Source organism: Phasianus colchicus, chromosome 14, assembly GCF_987193195.1.
Source record: "Phasianus colchicus chromosome 14, bPhaCol1.hap1.1, whole genome shotgun sequence".
NCBI lineage: Eukaryota > Metazoa > Chordata > Aves > Galliformes > Phasianidae > Phasianus > Phasianus colchicus.
Genome location: NC_143449.1, coordinates 4,591,354 through 4,619,138, shown reverse-complemented (window position 1 = coordinate 4,619,138; position 27,785 = coordinate 4,591,354). Strand labels below are relative to the sequence as shown.

The following is a 27,785-nucleotide window of genomic DNA, read 5'->3' as shown; positions in this document are numbered from 1 at the left end:
GTAAGAAACAAGTGTGTAGGTGTATGCAGTTGCACGCTGAAACATCCAGTATGCAGTGGGCTTAACTGGAGCATCTGTTGTAAAATAATAACATCCCATAATCTGCATAGAGAAATACAGAAATATACTTTGTATTTGTGGAATCTGATGCCCGGTTCCTGTTTGAATCTTTTATAGCATTCTTCCTAATGAACAACTTGATGCTTTTATTGTTGTCTGATCTAGAGACTTTAACAGCTCCAAGGAGGGTGTACTTACACAACAGATATTACCTTGATAAGTGACTACTTACTACTTATTTCTGCCTTTAAATGAGTATTTCACTACTAACAGAATGCTTATGTTAACGTGGCTCTTGCTATGGAATAAACTATAGTTAGGGAACAGATGAGGCCCAAGGGTTCAAATTCTTTGAATTGTGAATGAAGTAAAATACTCAACTGTGAGTTGGGTATTCATTTGAGCAGTGTCTAATTCCAATTGTGTGTGCCTTCATTGCAGGTGAGATTGAAATGACAAGATATCCAGCTGTGACCAGAAATGTATTTTCCAGAGTATAGATTGCACAGAAATTTGTGAATGAAGAGGACCCATCTGCATCTCCTTAAATTATTCAGTTCTCTGCTTTATTTCCCCATGCTGAAGATTTAATTGTTGAGTTGTACATTACTGTATTTTAACTTGTTGCTTAGTTTCTTACACATTTATTTTCAGTACCTGGCTGAAAGTGTTACCTATTCCATATTTTAGCACAATGTGCTGCAAACAAACAGTTGCCATAGTGCAAAGGAGGTTTCATGTGTACAGAGTTCCACTTTAGGTTGTCTAAAATACTGCCTGAGTTTAGTAATTCTTTCAGTATGAAATGCGTTCTTTTAGATGTTTGAAAACCACAAATAAACAGTTATTGAACCTTTTTGAATTTACCTCATTTAAACTCAGTTTTTATTTATTACTTGGCCTGTTTTTAATACCAGTGACTTAGAAAAGAAGAAAAAAACACACACAGAAAACAACAAAGTGGGAGCACTGTTTTCATGCGATGCTTAGGGATTATTTGTATATTCTGTGTACAACGTTGGCTTGTTTAAAAAAGAAAAACAAAAAAAAAAATAAAGAACAAACCCTGATCCCTCCATCCCAACCTAAACCTGTGCTCAGTTGTCCCTTGCCACACCTTTTGTTTGTCATGTTGTTTTTAGATTAATTGGAAATGCTCTCTTCAAAAAGAAAAAAAGAAATTTCAATTACAGCTACAGGAGCTTTTTATTGCTAAACTTTAGTCTGAAAAGTTTCACAATGACATTTTTAAAGAAAAAAAAAACAAATTTTTTTATCTGCTGAATTCTACCAGTGTAACCTTTTTTCTAAATAAACAATAGTTTTCTCAATGGGTCGTAAATCATTGCATGTGTGTGGTCGCTTTATTGCTTCATGTACTGCTGTGAAGGTCTGTGAGTGAATGAGTTGGAATTGTGGGAGAGTGGTTACTGTTTTAGCACTGTGTTCTACTTCTATCATTTGTCAGGATCCCAAACGTGATGTGCCTCCTGTGAGGTGACAGATGTGTTCGCTCTGCTGTGCTTTCAGGAAGCTCAAGGTGTGCTTTCTTGAATTCAATCAGGTTTATATCCTGGGACGTTTGTCTGTGATCCAAAACTCCTAAGAATCTTTGGTGCTTTTTTCCCCCTTGATTTCATAATCTAGTCAAATGAGGCTGACTTTAAAATGTCTTAGCTTGCTTTCAGCAGTTTAGTTTAATGCCTGACAAAAATAAGGACTTTGCCTGGCACTTCTGACGTAGCATGGCAGCTCACTTTGAAGTCACTACATGTTCACCTGGGTAAAGGAATCTTTGCGTTTGGAAATCTTCAAGTTCATATTAATGATGAATTGTTTTTTCACCCTGGAACTGTGAATCTTAAGTGAAAACGATGAGTAGTTTAAGCTAGGAAACTGGGATTGTGAAATAATACCAGCTTCTGCTCTTTGGAGGAATGGCTCCAGTGTCTTGCCCAAATGCCCTGTTTGCTATTTAAAGAGGTATTCTGGATGCTGAGCTTTTTTGGCCTGGGTCCAGCAGTGTGGATATATGCTACCATTAGATTCTTATTGAATTTTGGTGATGGTGCATCAATCATGTTTTCTTCACAGCAAATTATCTCCTGCAGCAGTTGAACCTCTGAGTGTGCTTGTTCCTTCTATTTGCCAGCAGCCCTGTGCCTCAGCATTCTGTAAGCCATCCTTTGCTTTGGTAGCCAAGAGGTATGGTGGAACAGAATGTTCTCCATGTCACTGCTTCCCCCTTTGGTGACACCTACACATCTGTCAGTTGAATTGTAATACTGTACTAAATTGTTCCTCTTCAGCTTTTGTATTTACTGCAATCTTATGTCTCATCTTTTAATTCAGTTCTGCCCCTCGTCCATTTGTGCTCTCTCTTCAATATTGTTGCAATAAATTTGGTTGTGGAGGAGAGGACTTGGATGCTAGTGAGACGTATTCAACACTATGAAGACAAATGTGAGCAGGAAGATGAAACCTGACAGCCTTCATCTTCATGCAACCTCAGAAGGCGGGCGGTAGAAGCAGTGCTTGCTATTGTGGCTGCTGTGCGAAGGGTGGAGTGCATGGTCCTGCTTCTTCCTAAAGACAAAATGAATACTTAATTTGAGTAATTATTTTAAAAGATAAGTTGTGCCAGTTTAAGACGAGTCTCTCAGAAGAGAGGGTTTGTAAGGTTTATAAGGTAAATTGTAATGGAGATTGAAGGTTTCGCATAAATAGAGCTTCCTCCAGGAGCCACGTATTCCCTTGAAAACTGCATTGCCTGTATTGGCAGTCCTTCATAAGGCAGTCTGTCCTCACCTTTATGGTCTCTAACAGGAAAGGATGATTGTGATTTTCAAGGTCATGCTTTTAGACTGACAAGCAGGAGGTGTGTTCTATTTGTGGGAGTGCTTTGCTTTGTATTACTGCTGCCCTGCTCCCTATTCACCTCTGTGCCTTAGTTCTGCTTACCTGTGCTTAGCAGCAGCCATCTCCATTGGTGCTTCTGCTGACTCTCTTCTGAAAAAGGTTGCTGAGAGTCAAGTTTGCGTGGTGTGAACTGCTCTGCCACTGCCCTTTGCTCGCAGGCAGGTGTGGAAATGCATCTCTGTCAATGCACAGATGTTAATGGTTTGCCTGGGAAACACACCTTGTTCTGTTCAACGCTTGGTGCCCTGTGTGTCCTTTTATATTAAAAGCTCACTAGGAAATACAAATGACATCAAAAACTTCACAGTTGAATTCTCTATGCTGTGGTCAGTGCGGTGGTTCTCTACAGGCCCTGTCACAGCTGTAGTGCTTTCTCCTGCACTGCTCTCGGCTTTGGCCGATAGGTGCCAGAGGAAAAGACATCTGAAATTCTGAAAGCAGCCAGGGCTGCCACAGTGCTGCTCCCAGCTGGGTGCTGCCAGCGCCAGCTGGCTCCTAATGAGCTGTTTGGCTGAAGACTGCGAACTCCCCGTGTTCAAAGGGCAGGGGAATATTAAATAAATACCACTTATATTTATTTGCCTCAGCTCAGAACACGGCCCTTACGTTAATGTGGTAGGTTTTTGGTAATTAGCCCGCTTAGTCCCTATCTGGAATTCAGCCCCCCCAGGGGCTGCCTGCCTGCAGGGCTCCCAGCCCGGCTGGCCGCTGCATGTCAGTGTTGCTCCGAAGAACGGCGGAGCCTCTCAGGCTCGGTGTCTGCGGGGAGGAGCGGCTCCCGCCCGTCCCGTGTGGTGCCGTGGGAGCCGCGGGGCGGGCGGTGGGCGGCGGTGGAATCGCACCTTGGTTCCGCTTTAGAACCCTGCTTACGGCAGATCGAGCATCTGCCTCACGTGCGTTAATGGCTCAGTTGCTTTATTTGTATGCTCGACGTTATCTAACGTTGATGTTGCATGGTTAAAGGCTTTATAGCCCCTACGCGATCCTTGCCGTGGAGATCCAGCTCTGTGCTGCCCGCAGCCCTGTGTCCCCACCCTGCCTTGTGCCTCCCGGGCCTTTCTCAGAGCTTCTTTCCTTTGGCCTTTGCTCATTTAACACCGGGTTCAACTGCTGCTTTCACACTGCTAAAGTAAAGTAAACTAAAGTAAAGCACCTGCAGCAAATCCAATGGCAGCTGTGCTCCCCAGGGCCACACCAGCACCAAAGCTCAGCACTGCAGACCAGATTCAGCCTTGCAGCTTTGCAACACGGCCTGCAGGCTCAAAGCAGCCCCAGCCCAGCTGGCAGCAAACTGCCCTGAGCCCATCACTCCTCCAGCTCTCTTCTTACACATGGCTGTGGAGCAGGGCCTTGGCCTCTTTGGGTTTCAGTGGGTGAGGAAACACTTGGATGGTCACAGCCGGAGGGTTGTGGTCAGTGGCTCTGTGCCCACATGGAGGCTGATGACAGGTGGTGTCCCCTAGGGTCTGTACTGGGACCAGTGCTCTTCAACATCTTTATCAGTGATGTGGGAAGTGGGATCAAGTGCACCCTCAGCACTGCTGATGGCACCGAGTGGTGCAGCTGATGTGACAGAAGGAAGGGATGCCATCCAGAGTGACATGGACAAGCTTGAAAGGTAGGATCATGTAAGCCTAATGAGCCTCAACAAGGTGTTGCTCTTGAGTCAGGGCAATCTCATATATGTGTACAGACAGGGAGAAGAACTCCTTGACATCAGCCCTGTGGAGGAAAGCTGGACATGAGCCAGCAATGTGCACTTGCAGCCCAGAAGGCCAACAGCATCCTGGGCTGCATGAACAGGGGGGTGGCAGTGGGCAGGGAGAATATTGTCCACATCTGTTCTGCTGTCTGGAGACCCCAGCACAAGAAGGATGCAGAGCTGTTGGAACATGAAGCTGCTCATAGGACTGGAGCACCTCTCCTTTGAAGGCAGGCTGAGGGAGCTGGGTTTGTTCAGCCTGGAGAAGATAAGGCTCCAGGGAGACCTGATTGTGGCCTTCCAGTACTTGAGCTTATAGGCAGGAGTGGGACTGACTTTTTCCATGATCATATAATGATAGCACAAGGAGGAAACAGTTTTAAACTCGAAGAGTGGAAATTTATATTAGATGTGAGGGGTTTTTCACCGAGGGTGGTGAGGCCCTTGCACAGGCTGCTCAGACCACAGGGCTGGGTGTGGGCAGCAGCAGCTGCAGGCCATTTTGTCCCCAGCAGCAGTTGTGGATGGGCATGGTCTGAATTAACAGTGCTTTGAAATTTATAATGCCCATGAAAATGTTATCACTGTACTTAAATCCCCTAGTTTAATTGAATAGAGCTATCATTATCCAGAGCTTGTTTATGTCTTGCTGCCTGCAAAACAGAATCAATTTTTCAGACTGAGGCAATGAATATGAGCACCAGGGAAATTTTGTAATTTTATTTTAATAACTGTGAATTATTATTATTATTTTAATAACCACAAATAAGTATTTTTTTTAAAAAAACAAGACACGATGCTCTGCACCAGCCCTCAGCGGGGCACTGTGGGGCTGTGCCACTGCAGTGCAGAGCCCTGCCTGTGCTTGCTGCTGGGGGACAAGGCTGCACGGACTGGGGGCAGCAGCCCTGCCAACCCAAGGCTTTGTCCTCTCTTAGTGCTGAGCATTGGCTGCATGGTGCTGTCACCATGTGCTGATGGGCTCAGTCTTTGTCTCATCTGTAGATGGGTCTCCCTGCCATCCCTGTGGGCTTTGCACTGCCTGAGCTCAGTCCCACACACCCTGCCTGCATCACACCAAGAGAATGACAGCATGGCTTGTGTTGGAAGGGACCTTACAGCCCCCCCTGCTGTGGCCCTGCTGCCCCATAACTCAGGCTGCCCAGGGCCCACCCAGCCCAGCCTTGGGCGCCTCCGGGGGTGGGCACCCACAGCTTTCTGAGCAACACCATTTGTTTTCAGGGTGCCAAATCCCAAATTCCTATTTCCCTGAAGCACTGTGCTTCATTTCAGCTGTGTGCCCCAAAGCCTTTCCCCAAAAGGAACAAATGTTGGGCATCCCAAGTCAGAGCAGAGCTCTGTGCCTGCAGCAGTGCCTCTCCTTGGGGAAAACATCAGCAAACTCTTTGTGGGTTGTTTTTTTTTTTTTTCTTTACAGTTTTATTTACAAAATGTATTAAAACTCTTTGTACAACACCTCATTAAAATGAGGCTCAGTAATTGATGCCCACACATGCAGTTTATGCTTTTACAGCCATTAGTTTGCTTGGCAATTTTTCTGCTCACTGAAGTGCAGTTTCAATGACCAAAAATAGGAACTTAAATTACAAACTAAAAAAAAAAAAAAAAAGAGAGAGAGAGAGAGAGAGAGAAAACAGAAAAAAATACCAAAAGACAACGAAAAGGAAAGAACCCAAGAGACCCCAAAGCAAAACAAAGGAAAAGAATAAATCGGAACATCGTCGTGAGACTACCGCCGAACTTCCCATAGCTTGGAGTTGGTAGCTGGGGTTTGTAAGCAATCACCACGTTTTGTTTTAGCTTTACATGCAAGTTTAAAAAATATCGAACCGTTTCCCAAACTCCCTTCACTGGTGTGAAGCCTCCACTCGGTAAAAATGGATTTGATAAACATACATTTTTATACAGCTTTTAAGAAAAACTCCTGGTTTGAACCCAACGGAGGACCGCACCTCTCCAGCCCGCCCTCACCCGGAGCGGATCGTGATCAGAAGGTGAAAAAAATCACAGTTTCATGACAAAAAGAACCCAAACCAAAACCACGACTTTGTTGTTTAATCGCCTGTTAAAAACTGGAACGATAAATTATTCTCCTATGAGCCTTTAAAATGGTCGTTATATTACATTTGGTTGGAAATACGTTTTTTTTTTTTTTTTTTTTTTGAGACTTTGCCCATACAGTCCTTTTCTTTGTGTTTGATGTTGTTTAAATCCTATTAAAAGTTCGAATCTATCATCAGCAAACTAAACGCCTACGGGTCAGACTGGTTTAAATGAGCTTCTTTGCGCCGTATGTTACCGACGAAACAAAATTCTATAGTAAACTACAGAAAATACGCCTTGTCGTATTAGAGGTAATTAGTACGCAGATATCTCACCGCACGCTTCCGGCGTGACTGACAACATATTTCACCTTTTTGTTCTTATTTTTTTTCAATTATTTTTCTTGTTGTTGCTTCGTTTGAAGGTGATGTTGCGCGGTTTCCCAGGCGGAGGCTGCGGGTTGCTGGGGCAGGGCTGTGCCATCTCCCAGCATGGCGGGGCTGCTCGGGGGGCCGTTCCCTGCTCCGGTTTGAAACTGTTGTCGAGAAGCATTTAGCTGAGCACACTGCTAGCTGGGAGGAACCCGGTGCGAGGCAGAAGCAGGCCTGGGAAAAACTAACCTGCGCTTCTCTTGCTTCGTTGCTTGATATTCAACATTGAATTAAAATGCGGATGCACAGCAAGAAAAGAGATATATGGTCTGAACCTAAACAGCACGTCGCTTTTTGTTTCGTTTTGTTTAAAGCCACCCAATATTGTTTTAATAAAGCACCTGTAGGTATGCCCGATGATAGAAAAACAAAGGAATACAATATTTCTGCCTGCACTTAGCTACCTTGTCAAGGAAATGAATTTACTGGTCTGGAAGCAGGACATGCAGTTCCACAGATTGCTTTCTCTTGGATTTACAGATTCACAGTCAGTGACCTTAGCTGTATTTAATGCACATTTTCTTTTCTTCAGGTGTTCCTCACTGATATACAGAATAGCTCCGACAGCTGAGAGCGGCTCAGAACCACCGGCGCTTGGTCCCGGGGTGCTGTGCTGGGGCCAGGCTGGGTGCGATGCTGTCGGAGCCGCGTGCCCACAGCTGCCAGCACCGCACCGCGGCCGCGTGCGCTCGGGACTCGAGTTCAGTTTCTGTGCAGTGGTATCAAAGAATGGCTTTTGTTGCACTGATTTTTTTACAAGATTTTTTTTTTCAATACTAAGATCTTGTTAGCAGTCCTTTCCTTTGCTTTTTCTTCACTTTCTTTCATTTCCTTTTCCTCTTTTCCTCTTTTCTCTTTTCCTTTCTTTTCTTTTCTTTTCTTTTCTTTTCTTTTCTTTTCTTTTCTTTTCTTTTCTTTTCTTTTCTTTTCTTTTCTTTTCTTTTCTTTTCTTTTCTTTTCTTTTCTTTTCTTTTCTTTTCTTCTTCTTTCTTTTTCTTTTTTCCTTTCCTTTCCTTTCCTTTCCTTTCCTTTCCTTTCCTTTCCTTTCCTTTCCTTTCCTTTCCTTTCCTTTCCTTTCCTTTCCTTTCCTTTCCTTTCCTTTCCTTTCCTTTCCTTTCCTTTCCTTTCCTTTCCTTTCCTTTCCTTTCCTTTCCTTTCCTTTCCTTTCCTTTTTTCCTTTTCTTTTTCCTTTCCTTTTTCTTTTCCTTTCTTTTCTTCTCTTTACTTTTCTTCTTTTCTTTTTCTTTTTTTTTCAAGCAAAGCAAGAATATTTCAGTGATGGTTTGCATTGTTGTGAGTCTCAGAGTCTTCCATAAGGCACTGAAGGAAAAAAATCAGTTTTTCCTATTAAAAGTTCATTGCACCATCATCAATGCGTGTCATACCTGACACCTCGGCTAGAGTGCGACTGGCTCAGGTGGTCCGAATCCATGAAGTAGCCACATTCTCTGCTGCTTCTCCTCCTGCACGCTGTCAGAGCGAGGATCTGCAACAAAAACAAGACTTCATTTTTTTCCTCTGAGAAGACCTCATGAGAGAGCAAGGAACCAACCTGCACGGGGAAGGAGGCAGCATGGAGCTCTGTCAGTGCCCAGAGGGGGGGAAGCCCCTGTCCTGCTTCCCTGCAGGCAGCACACGCAGCGCTGTGTGCCTGGGGCATTCCCACCCCTGGGACAATTCTCCCTGGGTGCCCGTGCAGCTGTTTCTCAACAAAAGATGTGAGCTGAGCGAGCCACAGATTGCTGGGGAGATGTATCCTTGCTGCAGCCTGGAGCCCCCAGAGCAGCCTGCTCCTGTGCAGGGAAAGGCTCACTTAAATCCCCACGGAAGTTAGAAGAACACACAGAAGTTAAAGAAGAGGATTTCTAGTTGACTAGACCTTACTCGTACCCCTAGATTTTCACGCTTTCTGTGCCATACACGTTGTAGCCTTCTCTGTACGTAGCGTAATTCTGGGTATTGGTGGTGGGAGCAGGCTTAAAGTTTTGGGTGTTCTTGGTGAGTTTCATTCGCTTGGACTCTGCCCGAGACTTGTAACAAAACTCGATTAAAGCCACCATCATGGCGAGCCCGAGGCCTCCGACAAGAATATAGAAAACCCCGGCCACATTGCTCAGGCTCAGAGCACTGGTCTTGTCCTAAGAGAAACGAACCACACCGTTAGTTCTGCTGTGAGAAAAAGGCAGACAGAAAGCAGGTTATTTTGTACTCAGTCCTAACAACAACCACACACGGTACAAACATTGCAATCAAGTCCAAATCCCCCCCACCCCACAACCCAACAGCCTTACCCGCTGTGGTCACACTGTGTGACCCTACTGGTGCCGCTGGCCCCGCGGGACAGGGATGGCAGCAGGAGCTGCTCTGTCCTGCGCCGGTTGCCAAGCAAAACCTCGGCCATGTGGAAGTCAATGGGATTTTTGCCATTGGCTTCCCCAGGCCTTCATCGCCCCAGGGCAAAGCTGGAGGCCAGGGCACCTTTGGGAAGCTCTAGTGGACAGCCCAGGGCTACTTAAAGTAGCAGGTTCTTGCATTATGAAAGTAAACAGAAAAACCCAAGCAACTAGATGCCTGGCTTTGGTGAATGTAGATATAACTAGTGAGATAGATACTGCTAAACTTTTCTACCTTCTTTTCCAACAGTTTAAAAAAAAAAACCAACAAACAACCCTAGGAAGATGGTCAGCTGGGCTAAGGTCAGGAGAGCCCTATGCTAAGACACCTGCAGGGAGCAGAAATCATTACTACAGCACAAAATATGCTGCCTGAGATTTGCATCCCTTCAGGACACGGCAGATGAAGGGGCGGGGAGAAGGCTTTCATTTTAAAAAACAGCATTTTGAATGAGATTAAGCAAGAATACAACCCTTTTGCTGCTGCACATGGGAGATGCTGCTGGTTCATGCCTGAACTGAAAGGCACAGTAAGCCCAGGTGTTTCCAGACAGACCTCAGTGTGTGGCTATCTCCAGGGGCATCCAACCTTCTATGTACTCAGAATAAAGGAGCATGTACCTTGTATGTGTCTGTCTTGTATTTAAACAGGCAGTTTAGATAGACAGGTGCATTTTAGCAAACAGCCTGCATTGAGATCTGAAATATCACTCATTTCTGCCTCTTGCCAATTGCTGCAGGGCCTCTGCTCAGATTCCCTTCATCTCTCAGAACAGCTCCAGGGCTGTACCCCAAGCAGCCCCCAGCCCAGCTGAAAGCAGGGCAGTGCCTTGCTGGCTCGGTTGGAATGCTGAATAGAGCCTGACATGGGGAGGGGCCTCCAAATTGGGAGCATTTTTGGGAGGGAACAGTTACAGTGAGTGCTTCCAAGGGCCCAAGTGCTGATGTCAGTAGGACAACCTTTAGAGGTGTCTTTGAAAGCCTCTTTCACTCCAGTGTTGTTATCCTCAGTGGTTATACAGGCTTTAAAAAAAAAAAAACAACAATGAAATCCTAATATGGCTTAAACTGAATGGCTCACATGAGTGTTTGCTGTAAACCCAGCATGGCTGATGCAGCCGGACCTGCCCATGTGGTGTCCCCATGGGGCTGGGCACGCAGCTGGCAGCAGCTGTGCAGCAGCAAAACGGGTCCAAGTGGAATGGGAATGGCAGACAGTCGCCAAAAACAGCTCCAAAATTCAGCTAAACACATTTTGAACTGAGGAGGGCAATAGGGCAGGAAAGCTGCTTCTTCCTCACCAGGGGTCTGTCCTGAACTCATCCACGCTTTGCAAGCATGTGACTGTTTTGCAGACAGACCTCTGTGGGATATATCTTACAATTTTGAAACAAAATGTAGGCGTTCAATCAAACTGTAAATAATAATAAGGAAAAAGATGCTGGCCTGAATAAAACACACTGACTGAGAGGAAACTTGCAAATTCAAATGAGGGAGGCAGCTCCGAGCGCTTTGGGGGATTCTCCTTCCATGTCTTTGCAGCAAAATACTAAATAGCAAAACATACTTACAACTAAAGTCTGTTACTGCATGTAAGAAAAATTGCGGTCATTTTCGGAGACTTAACAATTTTTTTCTATTCTTTTCTTTCAACCTTCGAAATGCAAATAGCAACTTTTGAAAGTCATTCTCTGTATACACAAACAGTGGGTCAAAATGTGATTGCTAATCAGTACGAAAAGACCTTCAGCGACTGACCTTACTTCCGGAGTCCTTGGCTCCACATTCACCCTTATCGTACCACCATTTGTTTTTCAGCTTGTCTAAGATGCCTTGTTCACTGAGTTTCAATACTGCAAGGTTTACAGGAGTTCTTCACGTGGGAAATAACATAAATAACATTATATTATGTTATTTTATGTTATTCAAGCTTTAAACTACTTTAAAACTATACAAAGCGATAAAGCAGGGTTCCTGGCCACAAAGTATTTACACTGCAGGCAACTGGATCATCCCCTTAAGTTAATGCTACAGCAACGCTATATTACCAGGTCCTGCCCATATCGCTTTGAGTAATCGGCACTCACTGTTAAATGAGGGTAGGAGAAACAAAGCGAGCCCAATTGCCCCGTTGCCCAGCCCCAGCACTGGCAGTAGCTCTGTGGCTCTGTGGTGGGCCCGGTCCAGCGGCACCTCAGTGGCACTAACAGACAGCAAGCCCAGCAAGCCCACGCAGACCTGCTCCAAACACCTTTGTGGCTGAGGGAAGGCTGGGTTCACGTGCCCACACCGGGCCGTCAGCTTTTATCCTTGTTGACACCGTGCCATTGTGCGGGGACCGCTGGTCCCAGCGACCCCAGGCAGCATCACCTCGTGCTGCCAGCCCCAGCAGTGAGCGGGTGGCTCAGCGCCTGGAGGACAGCTCTTTCATTCGAGATTTCATTTAAGAATGATCCAATTTGGAGAGATTTTATGCAGTGCATCTCCCTGCTCCGAAAAGCATTGTGCGGCTGAGAATACACAAACAATGGGGAGAAGGCTATAAACACCTTTCTCGCTCCTCTGCATATTTTACTGTGCAAATTTCCCCCTCCCCCCAGTCCCATTCCAAACACTATTTTTAATTTGCATGCCTTTATAAACCCCTTACGGAACAACAGAGAATTTGCATAACATCCAATACATTATAAATTAGCTTTCACAACATTATACAGTATTGGGAAATGAGAAGGCTTAACATGCTAATTAGGGCGCTTTATTATTTTTCTTAAAGCCAAGACCGCAGTTAATTGTGCACCCGCAACTGCTAAAAAGTATATACATACATATATATAAAGTAAACTAAAATTATCTTAACCAAACAGAGGGGAATTTGCCTTTGCTGGTCATGGCCCCAGGTGGTTGTGTGGCTCCCCTGGCTCCAGCACGGAGTGTGCAGGACGGTGGGCACCCAGCTGTACCAAGAGCCCTCCACATGTGCTGGAAAGGGTTGGGATCTGGGGGCAGATTCAGGCTTTTGCCCGGTACTGAAGGTACGGGAGGGTTTTTCTGTGCTTGCCACAGGAAGGTGACTTTTCATAGCTTGTCCTGGCACAATTTGCATGAGGAAGGCTACATCCAAGCCACCGACACCCTTGGGCACAACACAGGTGGCACAGGGGTCCCCTGCACTGTTTCTGGGTCTCTCTCAAAAGACATTTCTTCATCTTTTCCCTGGGATGATGATGTGCTTTCTAGCTGCTTCTTTAATTAGGTCACTGTTCTGGGGCTGTATGGGATGCTCTGTGAGGTCCTTAGCCCTTTCCCTGGTGGATTCGGCTGCCTTTCCTCTGCTTTTAATTTATGATGGGATTCCTTTTCATCTTCCCCGTGTGATTTCCAGATTCCAGCTGCTGATTAGTTTGGCTGCTTTTATGAAAGTGAAGTTTTCAGGGGTTGAGATCTCAAGTTCTCTGAGCTCTGTATGCCAGCGAAGAGAGCTGTAGTGAGTGGGATCAGGCCAGCAGCACTCCCTTGGTGTGAGACAGTAGTCAGGACACAGACTTGCTCTGGTTTTCTTCCTCACCGCAACAGAAGACTCTTGTTTGATTGTGTGGTTTTTTCACAACCAGATTTGGCTGAGCTCAGTGTAACCATGCGAGGTCGGGGTTGCTGGGCTTTCCCAGATGCCACTGAGAGTTTGGTTGCTGATGTCTATGTAGGACTAGAAGTCTTGAGTCAAGAGGAATGGTACCAGTAGCCCAATGCTGAACAACAGTGCCCCGCTGGCAAATTAAGCCATTTGCTACGTTGATGTATTTAAGGGAGTCTTGCCATTAAGGAGATTGGTGCCTAATGTTCTCACAGCCTTCGCTTTTTCTAAGAGTCTGCTGCAAACACTATTTTACACCTGGGACAGAGAGAGTTTTTACTGATCTATCAGCAGTTTGGTTTCCCTGCTCCTGGTCATGCAGGTGTTGGTGTGAGCGCCCACCCCTTACAGCCAGAAGACAAGAGGTGCTGGTCTGTCCCCACGGGCCAGGAACCACCAAGGTACCCACTGGCTCTTCCGTCAGCTGTGAGAGGCTCAGACCCCCCGGATACTTTCTGCACATTTCAGCCCCTCCTGGCTTGGGATGCCAGCCCCAAATCCTGCTTCTGTCTGCCCAGGGCACAGGACAGTGCTGATGGTGTGATTTATGAAAGGCACTGTACTTTCACTCATTGAAACCACCCCCTTGGTCTGAGTCCCTTGGGCTTCTGGTTCTGTTTCAAAATCCTGGCTACTTCCCCTCTAAATGTCAGAATTGCTGCGGCACCTCCTTGCCCCCTCCTGGCACAGACACAGCATGGCTTGCAGCCTGGGTATGTTCCCCATGCTTACAGGTATGATAATTCCTCAGAAGAAAGAGTTGCTATGTGCAAATTGCAGAGCTTCTACTGCGTTTCTGCTTTGCTATCTGATTATTTTTCCATTGCATGGATGTGGCAAATGCTTTGAGACAGAACTCATCTTCTCTCTCTTTTTCCTTCTCTTCATGACATTATCTCCCTGTCTAAGGGACTTGCCCAGCTCTTGCTGCAGTGCCTCAGTACCAAGTTTCAGCTTAGCTGCAGTCATTTTTACTCTGTTAAGAAGGGCTGTGGCATAGAGATCTTTTCTTTCTGGCCAGAATGAGTTTGAAGTTGAAGAAAAGCAAATGAATTACCAAAGAAACAGTTCTTTATCAGACTCAAATGTTAGCAGGTAAAACTCATGCACTTCACAAATTATAAATCATAACAGGCTTTTAATTTGATTAACGACCTTTTATGTCCACTTCTGTGGCTTTACCTTCACCTATAGAAAGCAGATGCTCAGCACCAGATGTTATGCAGTGTCGTCACTCTGCATGCTGCAGGAGCACGTGGCAGTGAAGCCCCTCTGACGGCTGCCAACACCACCAGGCTGGCACTTCCATCGCTCAGCTTCCCATTCCTGCCCACTGCAGTGATGTGCCAGTGCGCTGCTGAACAACCACTGAGGCTGAGCTGGTTCTTGGAAAAAGGTGCTTTTAATTTATGAGAAGAGCATCTCCATTGCCAGCCTTGCCAGGAAAGTGTCATTTTGCAGGAAGAAGGGGCAGGACATACTGATGGCCCAGTGCCTGGCTAGGCCTTCACGCATCACAGCAGGAGGGACCCCTGGCCAGGGTGCTTCAAGAGCACAACTCAGATGTGACTGAAACACCTCACCCACTAACCCCAGATGCTCACCAGCTGTGGGTAACTGGTGCTTGCGTGGCATAAACTCTCTGCAACACTGCAGTTATGTTTATTACTTGCAATCAATAAAGATTTAAGTGGTGATTGGAACAGCTTTGGATAATTCATATCCCATTCTATGCTCTAATTGATGTAATATAAATGTTATACCCAAAAATGATCATTGCCAAGGACAGCAAATGAACGCTGCAGACAGCACACTGCTCCCTTCAAACCAGATGAAACATTGCTCATAATTAATCTAGGATTTTTAGATGCAATTGCTCAGAAAAGAGCACCACAAAGAAGCCAACACTGAGAGGCTCCTGGCAGGACTCCATCAGGGCCGCACTGAGCGTCCGCGGCACTGGGCTCTCACCACCCAGCTTTTACAGACTTCAGTCTGCAGTTGTTCCTTCACCCACTTCCAGCCATCTTCTGATGTTTTATAGATTATCTGTGTGCAGGGTACACAGTGTTGTCTCAGCACTGTTGCTTGCAGCATCTTGAGAGTCCAAAAGTAGCATTTTTGGGAGCAGAGGGTGAAGCACTGACACACAAGCTGAAGGGAGAGCAGAACAACATCACCAGTGAGAGCTCCTCTGGTTTGGAGAGCATCCTTTTCTTGCCTGTAGCTCAGCTGGGGCCCATGGCAGCAGGGGCTGAGCTGCAGCAGGGCCACCAGGCCCAGCCTGTTCATATGGCGCCCCAGTGGGCAGCTTGGGAGCTGCTGTGTCCCCAGGGCCACCCAAAGGGATGTTTGCATCTACTTCCAAGGCTGAACACGGGCTGTGCTGTGCTGAGGATGGGAAATCTGGGGCCAGTGGCAATGGAGATCCTCCTCCCCAGGTGGATGGCTTCAAATGCATGGTGCACAAGGCCGGCTGGAGCCTGTCCAATGAAAACAAGACTGGATGAGTGCCTGAAGATGCAGTTCCCAGTGCACTCAGTACCACATCTCTCACAGCATGAAATTCTGAATAGTCCACAGGAGGTCCTTTTATTTCCCTTTCCAGACGCCAACAAACTCTGAGTGGAGAAGTCCTGTGGAAGCACGCATGCACATTAGGGATGCAGCATTTACAAACAAGCTGTTTGTGTTCTCACATACCCTGGCCCTGGCCATGTGGGGTGCTTCAGGGTAGGCAGTGTCACAGCCAAGGGCACCCCTGGGCCACAGCTGCATTACACTGTATGGGCGCAGACCAGCTGTAAATCCGGTGTAATGTATCTGGTGAGGCCATTTTTTATGGCCAGTGTGTGGGATCTGAGCAACAAAAAGCCACAGGAGGTTTCTGGCAAATCTGTCCCTCTGAAGACAGCAAGATTAATGAAGAATGACATCCCCACTCGGTGCTAATGCCTTGCTGAGCAACACAAAATGCAGCTTTCTTGAGGGGCCTTCACCTCCCACGCAAATCTCAGTGATATGAAGGAGGAGAAAGCCCAATATTGCACCAGGTCTCCATGAGCACATTGTAAAGTGCTCGTTCAACTGGTTTTGCTTTTAATCTGTGTTCTTTCTTTCTTAATCCCTTTAATTTAGGAATCTGACATATTTAGAACGTTCCGACACCTGCAGCACAAATTCTGCTTGTTTCTTCTGGCTGCAGCTGTCCTCACTGGCTGAAGCACTGCTGGAGTTGCTGACATCACCAGCACCCAGACACCGAGCTGGGCGAGGGGCACCGGCGGAGGCAGGCGTCAACCCCAGCACTCCTCTCAACCTGACAGTGCACCACACAAATCTCACTAACATCATTAAAATAGAAAGACAGAAAGAATCCAGGAAGAGACACCAAATCCAGCACTGTTCTCTAGAGGGCATTGCTCGAGGTTAAAGACCCGTCTAAATCAAATAAGGCACTTTATCCCCCCAAGCTCTATAAATCCTAGCCTGATCTGTAACTATTGAAAGGACTTTTTGTCAAATCTTATTACTGAAATAATTTCTGACTAGGTAGGAAACCGGAGGGTGAATGCATTGCCCAAGCTTTCTGCTCTTTCCTAGAACAGCTCTCTCTCAAGATACGGTCTGTCATAATTTACCAATTTAGCAGCATCTCCATGCCACAGTTTAATGTTTTGCTCTGCATCCACACGTAAGGGATGGGGAAGATTTAGGCTGGAAATGGACTTGGTATTAAAACTCTCTGTGCATGTTTAAAGCCCACAGTTGCAGGGCACTCGAAACGGGCATGAGCAAAGCCCTGAAAACATAGTCATTCACTATTCCTATTTATGTTTTGCCTCAAAAAGTGATCTTCTGTATTTCACACTGAGCACTGACTATTCATTAAGAAAGCACCAGGCATGTCTTTGTTATTTTTTTTTTTAAGAAACAAGCACTGGGTTGTACTCTGCCACCACTTCAGACCTCCAACATTCCTTCACACAGTTCACAACATCTTAGGGACTGAAATGTTTTATGGCTGGGCAGAGGACAGGACAGAAGAGGAAGCTGTCTTGTTTGAAAAGACAAAGAGCCTTCAAAACCAGAAGATAAAAAAGTAGGCACCTCAAGCCCCATACATCCCCAGCCACCTAAGAAATACGCCGCACGCTGACGGCTGGCATTGTGTCAGAGGCATCAGTCACAGCGTTAAATCCTCCAGCAGAAGGCTTTTTTCTCACTCTTGCTCTCAGAGGCACAACCAGATGTGGTTCCCTTGCTGATGGGGCGGGAGAATGGTGTCCCCAGTGGCTGTCGCTGCCTTGAGACGTCAGGGAGGGCACAGCACTGTTTGCCTGCTTTCCGCCTCTCAGCATTGAAAGGTGTCATGGAATGAATTAGGACGCAAAGCAGTTTCATCAGAGCCAGAAGGCGTGTGCAGGCAGTGCCTCGTGCTGCCGTTTTGATGTGGCACAGCAGCCTGCGAGGACTGCTTCGATGCAGAGGGCATCTGTGGCCCTTCCCTCTGCTCAGACAGCAGCTGCCTGTAAGGAGAGCTTGCAGGCTGCGCAGTGGCCGTATGAAAGCTACACAAATGATTTCCCAGGGGATGGTTTTCCACAGTTCCTGCTGAGTATTTAGTAGCTGCATTAACAGATGTTCGCTCTGGTCTTCATTCCTATGATTTTCCATAAAAAGTGTTCTTTTGGTCAATTTGAGAGATCTTGTTTACTATTTTTATGGGCACAATGGAGCACGTATTGCATCCTCATGGAACCTGTGGGGTTTTCCGTGCAGGCATTAGACGTTCATTTTAAAACCAGGTTTTGGATGGTGCTGTATTTGCTGCAACGTGGAAGACGAGTGTGGCTGTAGGGTGCCATCATCACACCACCTACACCCGTGCTGAACACACCTGCACAGAGCCAGACGTCACCTGAACCTGCAGCTTCCTCTGCTCTGCAGACTGTACGCTCCTGTGTTTGGCAGCAGCAACTGTCTCTAGGAAAGTATATTTATATGTTTCATAAACGCAGCTCAAATAAATTAAACTCTGTACTAACAGGATCATAATTTAATAGAAGTGCCAAGTGCTAATGCAATAATACGTGCATATTGGATTAGGAAATGCAAGCCGTAACAAGTCACTGCAGTTCATTTGTAGCAGTGCCTGAGACTTGAGACACAGCCGTGGGGAGAGCGTGGGCAGCACTGCTACTAGGCTGGAGCAGCTTGATGGTGGGGCCTTCATGCTATGCTACAGCCAACAACATCTGACACAGCAACATGGGGCCTTCCTGACATTACCTGCATCCTTCCTAGCCTGAAGGGATATGAGCAAGAGACTCGACTTACCTTGCGCAGGGTACCCCCTCACCTTTTCCTTCTCATGCCTCTAGACATAGCCACTTTTTCCCCCGTCTTCTATGAACTACTTTTCTCCTGGGATGACTTCTTCTGCAGCTCCTGCTGCAGGTCCTGCAGCTCGGTCCGAAGGCACGCAGGCACCGTGGGACAGCCGTGTTGCTGGCATGAACCAGAGGTGTGCAAAGCATGGATACAGTGCTGGCGTGCGCAGAGTGCCTGCCTCCATGCGAGCTCAGTGCTGGAAGGTTAGAGTTACTTTGAAGAAGAAGAGAGGCATTTATTTTTCCCTATGTATTTTATGTGACAGTCATTACCATTGGTGAGGAAAGAATCGAGTGCAGAGCTGAATGCAGGCATTCAGAGCACAAGCCCTGCTCCTGCCCTAGGAGCTCCACTTGGAGCTGCTGCTTTCTCCTTTCACTTCTCCAGGCCCAATGAGCCCTGCCTCAGTTCTCCCCACACTGACGCTTGCAATGCAGGATAAATGACTCATGCAAGAAATTCATGGAAAACAACTCTTAAGCACCACAGGTATTATCAAAACAAATGCATGACTCACAAGCCTTTTGCTGAGGATTCTTGTGGCTGTGAAGCAGAATGTGTGGTTGCTCCACCGCAGTCAGCGCTGCACAAGCGCACTTCCTTGTCAAGGCAGCAAAGCAAATCCCCACAGCAGCTTTGCTACAGGTTACACAAACAAAACAAAAGGTTCCCAATCTTCTGATGCCAGCCCTGAGCCCAACAGCTCCTTCCAGCCTGGGCAGCCTGCTTGCCCTCGGTCCTCATCCTGACTATCCTAGTATCTGTCCCAGTAAAACATCTTCCATGAGCTCCACAGCAGCACAGAAGTTTCTGCAAACAAGGCAGGCTCCCTGCCCTTCTTGGCAATGCTCAAAATGAGATGCTCCAATGAACTCTTAAAGCACTAAGACTTCATTGTTGATATGAAACATACAGTTTTGCTTCCTAATACGCCATAAAATAATGGCTGTCAATTAAGCACGCATTTTGATATCTTCATCCAAAAGCATTATTATCTTATTAAAGTACTACTTTGCTTTGTCACTCAGTTGCACAATGCAATAATTTCACATTACTTTCCCAGCTCTGAGTGGGAATGATCTCCGTGCCACCACCGCTGGCTCTCACCAGCCATTCCATCTTTTTCCAGATCATAACCCAGGCCTACAGAATGGGTGGCAAGTAAATTCACGCTGCTGAATGTAATTTCCAACAAATTGCTCAAATAAATTGTGCTGCATCTTTTTAAGATCACCATTAACCCAAATGTTCGCTATAAAGCACCGCACGTTTGGCAGTGGTGCTCTTTAGATGTCAGGTATCATCTAAAATGATGCTTAGCAGATTTCTTCTAAAAATATGCCACTTAAAAAATGATGCCACAAATGCTAACTGCTGTGCTGCAAATGTATCAAAGCAAAACAGCGGCGAGAAATGGGGGAACAAATCCCATCTGCTAATGGCCCCGCTCTCGTCTCAGAAGGGCTGGGAAATGCAGTGCTTTACAGCGTGAGGCTCTGAGGGCAGGACTCAACTAGCTCTCTGCAAAAGTAATCTCCTGATTAAAAGGGAATGACCAAAAAATGAAGCAGTGTTGCATCAAGTACCGTTTCACAGATGCACTCCAAAAGAGATATCAGCCTAAAAAAGAATACATTAAAGAAATTAAGTCAAATAATTAGGAAGGACTCTTGGCATGTGAAGCTGGTAAAACGCTACGTTCAGACAATTTCCTTCCGTGCTGGTTGTCATTCAGCATTACCATGAAAGTATGAGAATACAAGAAATGTCTCAACTGCAGAACTATAGAAATTAATCTTAGCAGAAAATTGTTCCTATGCAACTGAATAATTAGTTTCCCTTAAGTCACTCATCCTGCTGCTGTGCCTACATCCTGTTTCGTCTATTTCTCGTTAAATTCCTATTCAGCCATCACTGAGCTATGAGATGATAGGATTGTATAATAAACAAAATAATTAGTTTCCAAACTGGTAATATGTTGTAACATATTTCCTGGAATACATTTGTTTTAGAACTGCTATTCTGTGTCCTCTTGCAACTGTGAACACAGCTGACATGCATAACAGGTTGAGAATACGGTGTAATTTTGCCATAAATCCAATGGATGAGCCTAAATTCATGCTCATTTAAGACAGCAAAGTGAACAAACGTTGATGCAGGTACAGCATGCCTGCACCAGGTAAGTCAGCCACCCCACATGTGTTAACGTGCATTAAAAACACCCACTGTGCACAGAGGGAGCCCAGCACTGACTGTGAAAGCCCCTCCCAGGGCAGCCCCAGCAGCCAGGACACTGCAGGGCAGTGCAGTGCCCACCATGCACTTGTCATAGAGAAGATTTAAACACTTCCAGAAAGGCCATTTAGCTCCTTCTCTGATTCCCACCATAGGACTCAAAATCCTGTTGATACTTGGAGTCACTGGGTAATTTTCCAGTGGCCAGGAACATGCGGTAACAAGAGGTAAACTCACAATTACAGCTCAGAATCCTGCAGCACAGTGTATAGCACTTGTATGCTGCACCACAGGGAGGATGCACATGGGAGGGAACTCCAGGGGATGGCAATGGGCACTGGCACAGGCAAACAAATACATACTTACTCCGGCTGTCAGCACGAGCTAGAGCTCAAGACCATACTGGAGGCAGGCAGGGTCAATGGCTTGCTCAGGCAGCTGCTCCCCAAACCCAGGTCTCTAGTGGCTAAGCTGAGAGAGGGGCTCTGTTAGCTTTGCCAGTAGAGAAAGCTGCCCCAAGCAAGCAATGAGCCCCATGTGGTCACCTCCAGTGGCCACCCACAGCCTGCCCTGAGCAGCGACTCAGCAGGTGCTGCCATTCAATCATCCCCAGGTATCACCTCCGTCATTCACTCAGTTCTCCCAGGTATTGCCTCTTTCATTCAGTCTCCTTCAGTATCTCCTCCTCCAAGGGAAAAGGGAAAAAAGAACAGCTCCGAAGTGACTCCCATGGGGTCCCCTATTAATAAAGCCACGTTGGTACAGAGAATTAGCTGTGTAGATGGGATGAGAGCATGAGGGCAAGCCAGGCTCTGGTGGGAGGACAGAGGGGAGGGGATCAGCCTGGGGCTGGCATGGATGAGGATGCCTGGCACCTGCGGTGCCAGGAAGGCATCTGTCTGTCTGTCTGTCCACCTGTCCAAGTGCTGTGCAACCTGAGCCTGCAGGATTAAATGCCCGCAGAATGCTGCCTTGAAGGAAAAGCCTTTTTATTGTTAAAAAAGCCCTTTTTGATTTACTACATCTCCAGAAATGACAAGTCACCTTTCCCTGACTGCCCATCATGTTTGCTCCTCTGTCCTGGTGTATCTCTCAGCATCCACTGAGCAAGGCCAGAGCTTGCTAATGGATGGCACTGCTCTTTTAAAAGGTTCTTCAGCACAGGCAAGAATAGAAGAATGACCCTGCTCTAATTATGATCATTTTTGAAATCCTCTCCAACTTCCTCAGGGCTGCAAGCATTAGTTGCCTGATTTTAATTCAATGAACTCAAAGCAATGGAGTACATTGATGCTGCTTCATACGAAAGGTTTGCTTCCATGGAGGCAGTATTAGAAAACTCAGTTCTGGATCCCAGGAGAATATTAAACATTTAATATACCAGCAAGTCTACCATTATATAAAAACATTGCATGAAGGATGAGCCACTGAGCTCATGTGAGAGCTCTGCACTGCAAACGCAGGCATTGAACAAGCCTGGATGCAAGACCTTTTCCTTCCTTTTACTACTACACAGTGGCTTTTGCTATACCAGACATGAGGAGCTGAGTAACTCCCTAGGTAGCTAGCTGCATGCAACTCATATTAATGCAATGCAGCAGTAATTTGCAGCAATTGTCCAAAACCGTGATTTACTGAAAATACTGTTATTGTTGATCTTTGAACCAAAGCTGAAGCATTTTTGTAAGGGAGAACACAAGTTATTGCTCCTTAAGGAACTGATTTTACTATCACTAGCCACTATAAAAATTAATCTCAATTCTTTTTCTATATAAAACTGTATTTGAAAGTAAATATCCTGGTAATTCCTGTACTCAAGGTGACTAACAACATCCAACTCATTCTAGCTATTGCTTCTCTTTCCCAGCTTAAGGACGGCAGGGTCCAGCTGGCAACACCAGTTAGCTCCTTCAGTACAGGATCTCCTCTGAGCATCTCAGGGAGTGTGGCTCGGGCAAGGCTGCCTGGCACAGGAGGAGGCTTCAGCACATGAACGTGTCACACTGATGCCTCTGAAGCTAGGATTTTAATCCATATTTTAAAAGCACAGCAAACACAAGTGCAGTGCTCCTGTGTGCAGAAGGCTGGTCACCGTCATACACAGGTGACTGTGAGCAAAACTACCCAAACCTTTCCTTAAGATTAATTTCCACTTCAGTGCATCATTTCAACGCCCTTCACTGCTGCAAACAACATCTCTTGCAAGCTCTAGTTCCTTATATGTTTTGCTGTTATTGGTATTATCTTGCCACTAATGGATGATTCCCATCATTGCTTGAGTTTTCAGTAAAGCAACAAAACTGAAATTAAATTCCTTGGTAATTCCAGCACTAAGATGACCAATAATACCCAGCCCACTCTAGCTACTGCCACTGCTGTGGTCACTGCTGAGCCCTTACCTTGTGACCCCATGCTGGGCCAGCAGCCCCCCTACAGCATGGGAAGCAGCTCAGCTCTGAGACCAGGCTGCCTAGCACAGCAGCCTATGTCTGCAGAGAGCCCCATGCTGGGGACCAGCCCCAGCAGAGCATGGGGGAAGGGAGCCATCCCCAGTGGACAAGGTCTCTCAGAAGTAAGTAAGTCTAAGCCAACCTGTGTCTCAGAGGAGTGAAGCTCTGTGCTTAGGGCTGGACGCAGCGGCTGGCTGTGGTTTGGTCCCACCAGCACAAGGCTTGCTATCTGTTAGTTCAGTGAGGTTTGCAGGCTTGACCAAAAACTGCTGCCACCATTAAACATCGCTGTTTCTTTACAAGAGCTACTGGGCAAGTGAATGGCTTTTTTTTTTTTTTTCCCCCATCGCAATGATTCGGATGGTTTTGATCAGCGTTTTTTTCCTTGGCGAGCATAATAACAGCCTTGCCGATTACTCTCCACTAAGGTACCCGATTGTGGTGACATTGAGGCTGACCTTGGAGTCACCTCCCCCGCTGCCGCACTCTCCTTTGTCGTACCACCATTTGTTTTTCAATTTGTCCAAGAGGCCTTGCTCATTCAGTTTTAATACTGCCAGGTTAACAGCATTTCTTGAAACGATAAAACATAACTTGTAAGAAAAATGCACAAATGCTTAGGAAATCGTAACGTATAAAAAAAGGAGCACAAGAGGACAAATTGGCTAAAATTTCACAGAATGTGGAGCTATAAAAATGTTTGTACAGCAAATACAGGGTTAAATATTGGAAGGTGGCATGGAGGATAACATTTGCTCAAAACTGAAGTGTGCGGGATGGGGAAATCGTCTTTGAGAAAAAAAGTAACAAGAACACCACATCATGCAGTTAACATTCGTCACGTATGGCAGGTTAACTCGGCTTTTACCATTTAAATTGAAAAAGCCATCGAACTGTAAAATTAAAACAGCAACAAACAATCAGAAAGGACAACACGAAGAGAGCACTAAAAAAAAAAATGGATGCATTAAATAAACGAAACCGTAATTTACCGTCTTATTTAACTCCATGGAATATTGAAGATTTTTAAACTTTAAAAGTTACCTCAAAATCCACAAGAAAGAAAATGACAACACAATACATCAGGGTAGGTGGAATACTATAACAACATGGATATTGTTATATTATTCCACCCACCTTAATGCTGAGCCTTTGGGGGTGGCTACCCCGTAGCCCTTGGAATCCAGGTTCCCTCCGACTTTCATGGTGTCGCAGGGCTTGCGCTGCTCGATGTACTCGTTCATGGTCGACTCCAGCAGGAAGGCAAACTTCCCCTTGGACTTGCGCACCCTCGCCACCCCATCCGCCGTGGTTTTGGTGAACACGGAGGGCTCGGCCGACTTCATGTAAGACCACATTTTCTCGTAGACGGCAATTTTTGATCTCTGGGAGAGAGGAAAGGAGGGAGGTGAAGGGAGGTCAGGTCAGCAGAACAAAAATGCTGCCCCAGCTGCGGGGGTCTGTACGCATTCTGCCAGCCAAAGGGAGGCTGCTTGACCCAGCATAGCCAGTGTTGGCAAAGGAAACCTCTTCTATGCACACGAATCCTCAACACCAGCTTTTGGGCTCACTCAGAGTTAGGAAATGCCAACATTTCCTAGTGAAAATTCCCAGCAAGCTTGCTTTTCACAACAGCAGTGGAAAGTTCATAACACAGTATACAAAGCAGACCTTACAATGACGCTCAAATGAGAGCAATCAAAAAACCCCTTCTTAATAATCAAACTTTTCAAATTCAGTTTCACATTCCCCTAGAAGATCACAAATGCAAATGTTAGGAATGAGCTGAGAAAATTCCTAGCTAACTGCTTGTGTGTCATGTATATATTACGTATGTTTTTTCAGGTTTCCTGGTTTTGAGACTGAGCCAATGCTGACAGCCTCCAGCTCAGTGCACAGGCTTTGTGAAGTTGGAAAAGCAGAGAAATGTATTGCTTCCTTCATCCTCATCCCCTCCAGAGGGATTTAAACCACCCTCAGATGTTAAAGCCACCTCAAGACTCTTAAGCACTGCTATCTGCACTCCCAGTTAAACTTTCCTGCTTGGTCAATAGAAGGCAGTAACGCTTACTGTATTGCTCTGAAGTCTGGAAATTCCAAGGATTTATATAAGGCTTTCAGCCCGGGCTGTGGTTATCTTGAATTTATGCCTCCTACTCCTTGCCAGCTTCCTGTCCACAGCCTTCCTTGCAGAACAGGACTGAAGCACGCAGTAGCTAAATCTAGCTCAAATTTAACAAAGTTGTGGCAGAAGACCATTAATGTCCATCAGTTTGATGATTGAGACACGTTTCCTTCTCATTCAGACCAATTTAATGTGTTTTGAATAATGCAATGCTTAACAACCAGCCTGCAAACATTTCATGGGAAGTAAATCCTGCTGTCACCGTTCCTCAGACTAAAACACGAGCTAGCATTGCTATGATGGAGTGCGAGGAGCACCGAGGGCAGGATTTTATTTTAATTATCCTTCCTGATGAGCTGAAAAATGCAAACCAATTAAAAGCAGCACCATCAACAATGGGAAATCAGAGCGATGGCAATGCAATGTGGCTTCATTATGAGCTAGCAGGCGGGGTGGGGTGCTAGAAGCAAGCCCGAGGTCTTTCAGGTGAATACCTATAGGACCAAGATTGGCTGCACAGGAGCACAAGGGATGCTGGGCACTTGTGCAGCACGGGAAGGATGTCCCTGCGGGGCTCTGGAAGCTGCCCACAAGTGGTGGCTGTCACCTCCCTGCTGCCCTATGGGCAACGGTGTGCAGCTGTGCGAGGAGAAGAGCTGGTGGCAGCTCCTGGCACAGGGCTAACCACAGCCAGGCCTGCCTGCTCCGCTCATGCAATTTGCTCACGCAGAAATGTAATAGAAACAGATTGCTTGGCCAACACAGGGACTGCATAAGCAGTGTTAATTCTGCTGTGTCCTACTTTCAAGGTGCTTGTCCTTACAACCTTAATCTTCTTTTAACATAAATAATACAAACGCACCTGCCCATTTGTATTTGCAACGGGCACCTAAAGGACAAAAGGAAGGTAAAAATGTGGCTTTCCTGCCTCTCTATCTCATTCAGATAAAGTGGTTTGCCTTCAAAAACAGTGCATATGCTAAGTACGCTTCTGCTTGTTTTCCTCTGCAGAGCGTGCCTTTAATTACACAGATAAACCATAATTTCTTTTCCTTTTCATCTTCTAACCCACACCGGAATATGTCTTTAATAAGTTCGTTCATACTCTTTCCAGCTGGCCTGACTACTAAAAGCAATTGCCAATACATCTGTGCATTGTTAATAATAACAGTTATCTGATGAGTGCCAACAGCGCAGTCAGAGCTGCAAATGGTCCGAACAAAGCTCCAAGGGCAAAGGGGGAACACAATCATCCATCATTCAGAAAACAAAATTCCACAATTAAAACATTTGAGATTACAGATTTCTTTTAAAATTTAACTGATAAACCAAGCTTTATAAATTGCTCCCTCGCTCTTCTGAATGATCTGGTTAATAAAAATAATTATGTTTCTATATGATCATCATTGCCCACATCTTCTTCTGCCAAGTGGGGATTTTCACAATATCTCGTTATTAGCAAATTAACTAAATGAGTACAGCAGACTGGTCTAATCTAGTGTAAGCAGATAAAAACATAAACCAGTAATGCCAGCACTGAGTGGGAACAGTTAAAAAAAATGCATCAGACATACAGGTTTTGGAGGACCAGAGGTGGGGTGAGTGCTGTGGCCAAGGTCCCATGAGTGGGGATGGGGCAGTGGCATCACTGCATCCCACAGTGCCAGAGCTGCTCTGTGAGCCTGAGGCCTGGGCTGGCATTTGAGAAACCTTCCAAGTGTTGCCTACCCAGGGGACCCTATTTTGCACCTTCTCCGCTCAATTAAATGACCAGTTATGTAAAGGTAGTCAAATAAACAATGTGATGAAATAAAAGATGGCATCTTGAGTAAAAGGTTGACTAATTTTCAATTGCCTCCCCAAAAAAGCAAGCAACGAGCCAACCAAATCAGAATCCCCTGTAAGTGTCACCCACCAGGGGGGCTGACAGCAGAGGTGCCTGGCATGCAAAGGATTTATGCTCCCAAGAGAGGTAAGATTGGACAAAAACTGCACTGCTGGTAGGGTTCAGTGGCAGGAAAATATTTTTCCTTCTCATTAAATGTTACTTTTAAAGAGATATTTAGAAAAAAAATAAGCTTAAAAGCAAAGATGTAAGCCAATTCAAAGCCCCTGAATGCAATAACTCCCTGCACACTCTAACTCTTCTTTCATTTCTTTGATACTGCTCTCAAGAAGTCCGTCACACACATTTCCTTGGGATTTCAAGGGGATATTATTACCATTTTTTCCTTAAAAGCAACATTTGCAGTGTTTCATCTGGGCCTCGGGACACATTAAAGCATCCTTTCATGATTAGAGCCTTACTGCAGATATAAATAGAGTGGCCCTGCTTTGTCAACAACACTGCATCCTTCTGCAAGATGCAGTGTCCTGCAAAG

At 45.9% G+C, this 27,785-nt stretch overlaps 2 protein-coding genes across 9 annotated transcripts in view; one reads left to right on the top strand and one right to left on the bottom strand.

The window, feature by feature from the left end:
* THOC2 (THO complex subunit 2) overlaps positions 1-926 on the top strand; it is a 51,790-nt gene extending 50,864 nt beyond the window's left edge. For all 3 annotated transcript variants that reach the window (XM_090149999.1, XM_090149998.1, XM_031602748.2), the window contains one exon: positions 502-926. The gene's annotated coding sequence lies outside the window, so the exon portion shown is untranslated. The remainder of the gene's footprint in view (positions 1-501) is intronic.
* A 7,324-nt stretch (positions 927-8,250) lies between these two features.
* Positions 8,251-27,785, bottom strand: part of GRIA3 (glutamate ionotropic receptor AMPA type subunit 3) — a 142,179-nt gene continuing 122,644 nt past the window's right edge. For 3 of the 6 annotated variants that reach the window (XM_090149994.1, XM_090149995.1, XM_090149997.1), the window contains 4 exons: positions 24,417-24,664; positions 11,328-11,442; positions 9,067-9,314; positions 8,251-8,662 (listed from right to left, as the gene is read on the bottom strand). In XM_090149994.1, coding sequence (XP_090006120.1) covers positions 9,069-9,314; positions 11,328-11,442; positions 24,417-24,664 — 609 coding nt within the window. In that variant the 3' untranslated portion in view covers positions 8,251-8,662; positions 9,067-9,068. Of the gene's footprint in view, positions 8,663-9,066; positions 9,315-11,327; positions 11,443-23,737; positions 23,853-24,416; positions 24,665-27,785 lie in introns of those variants that run through there. The other 3 variants (XM_090149996.1, XM_031602747.2, XR_016470933.1) reach the window with 2 other exon arrangements.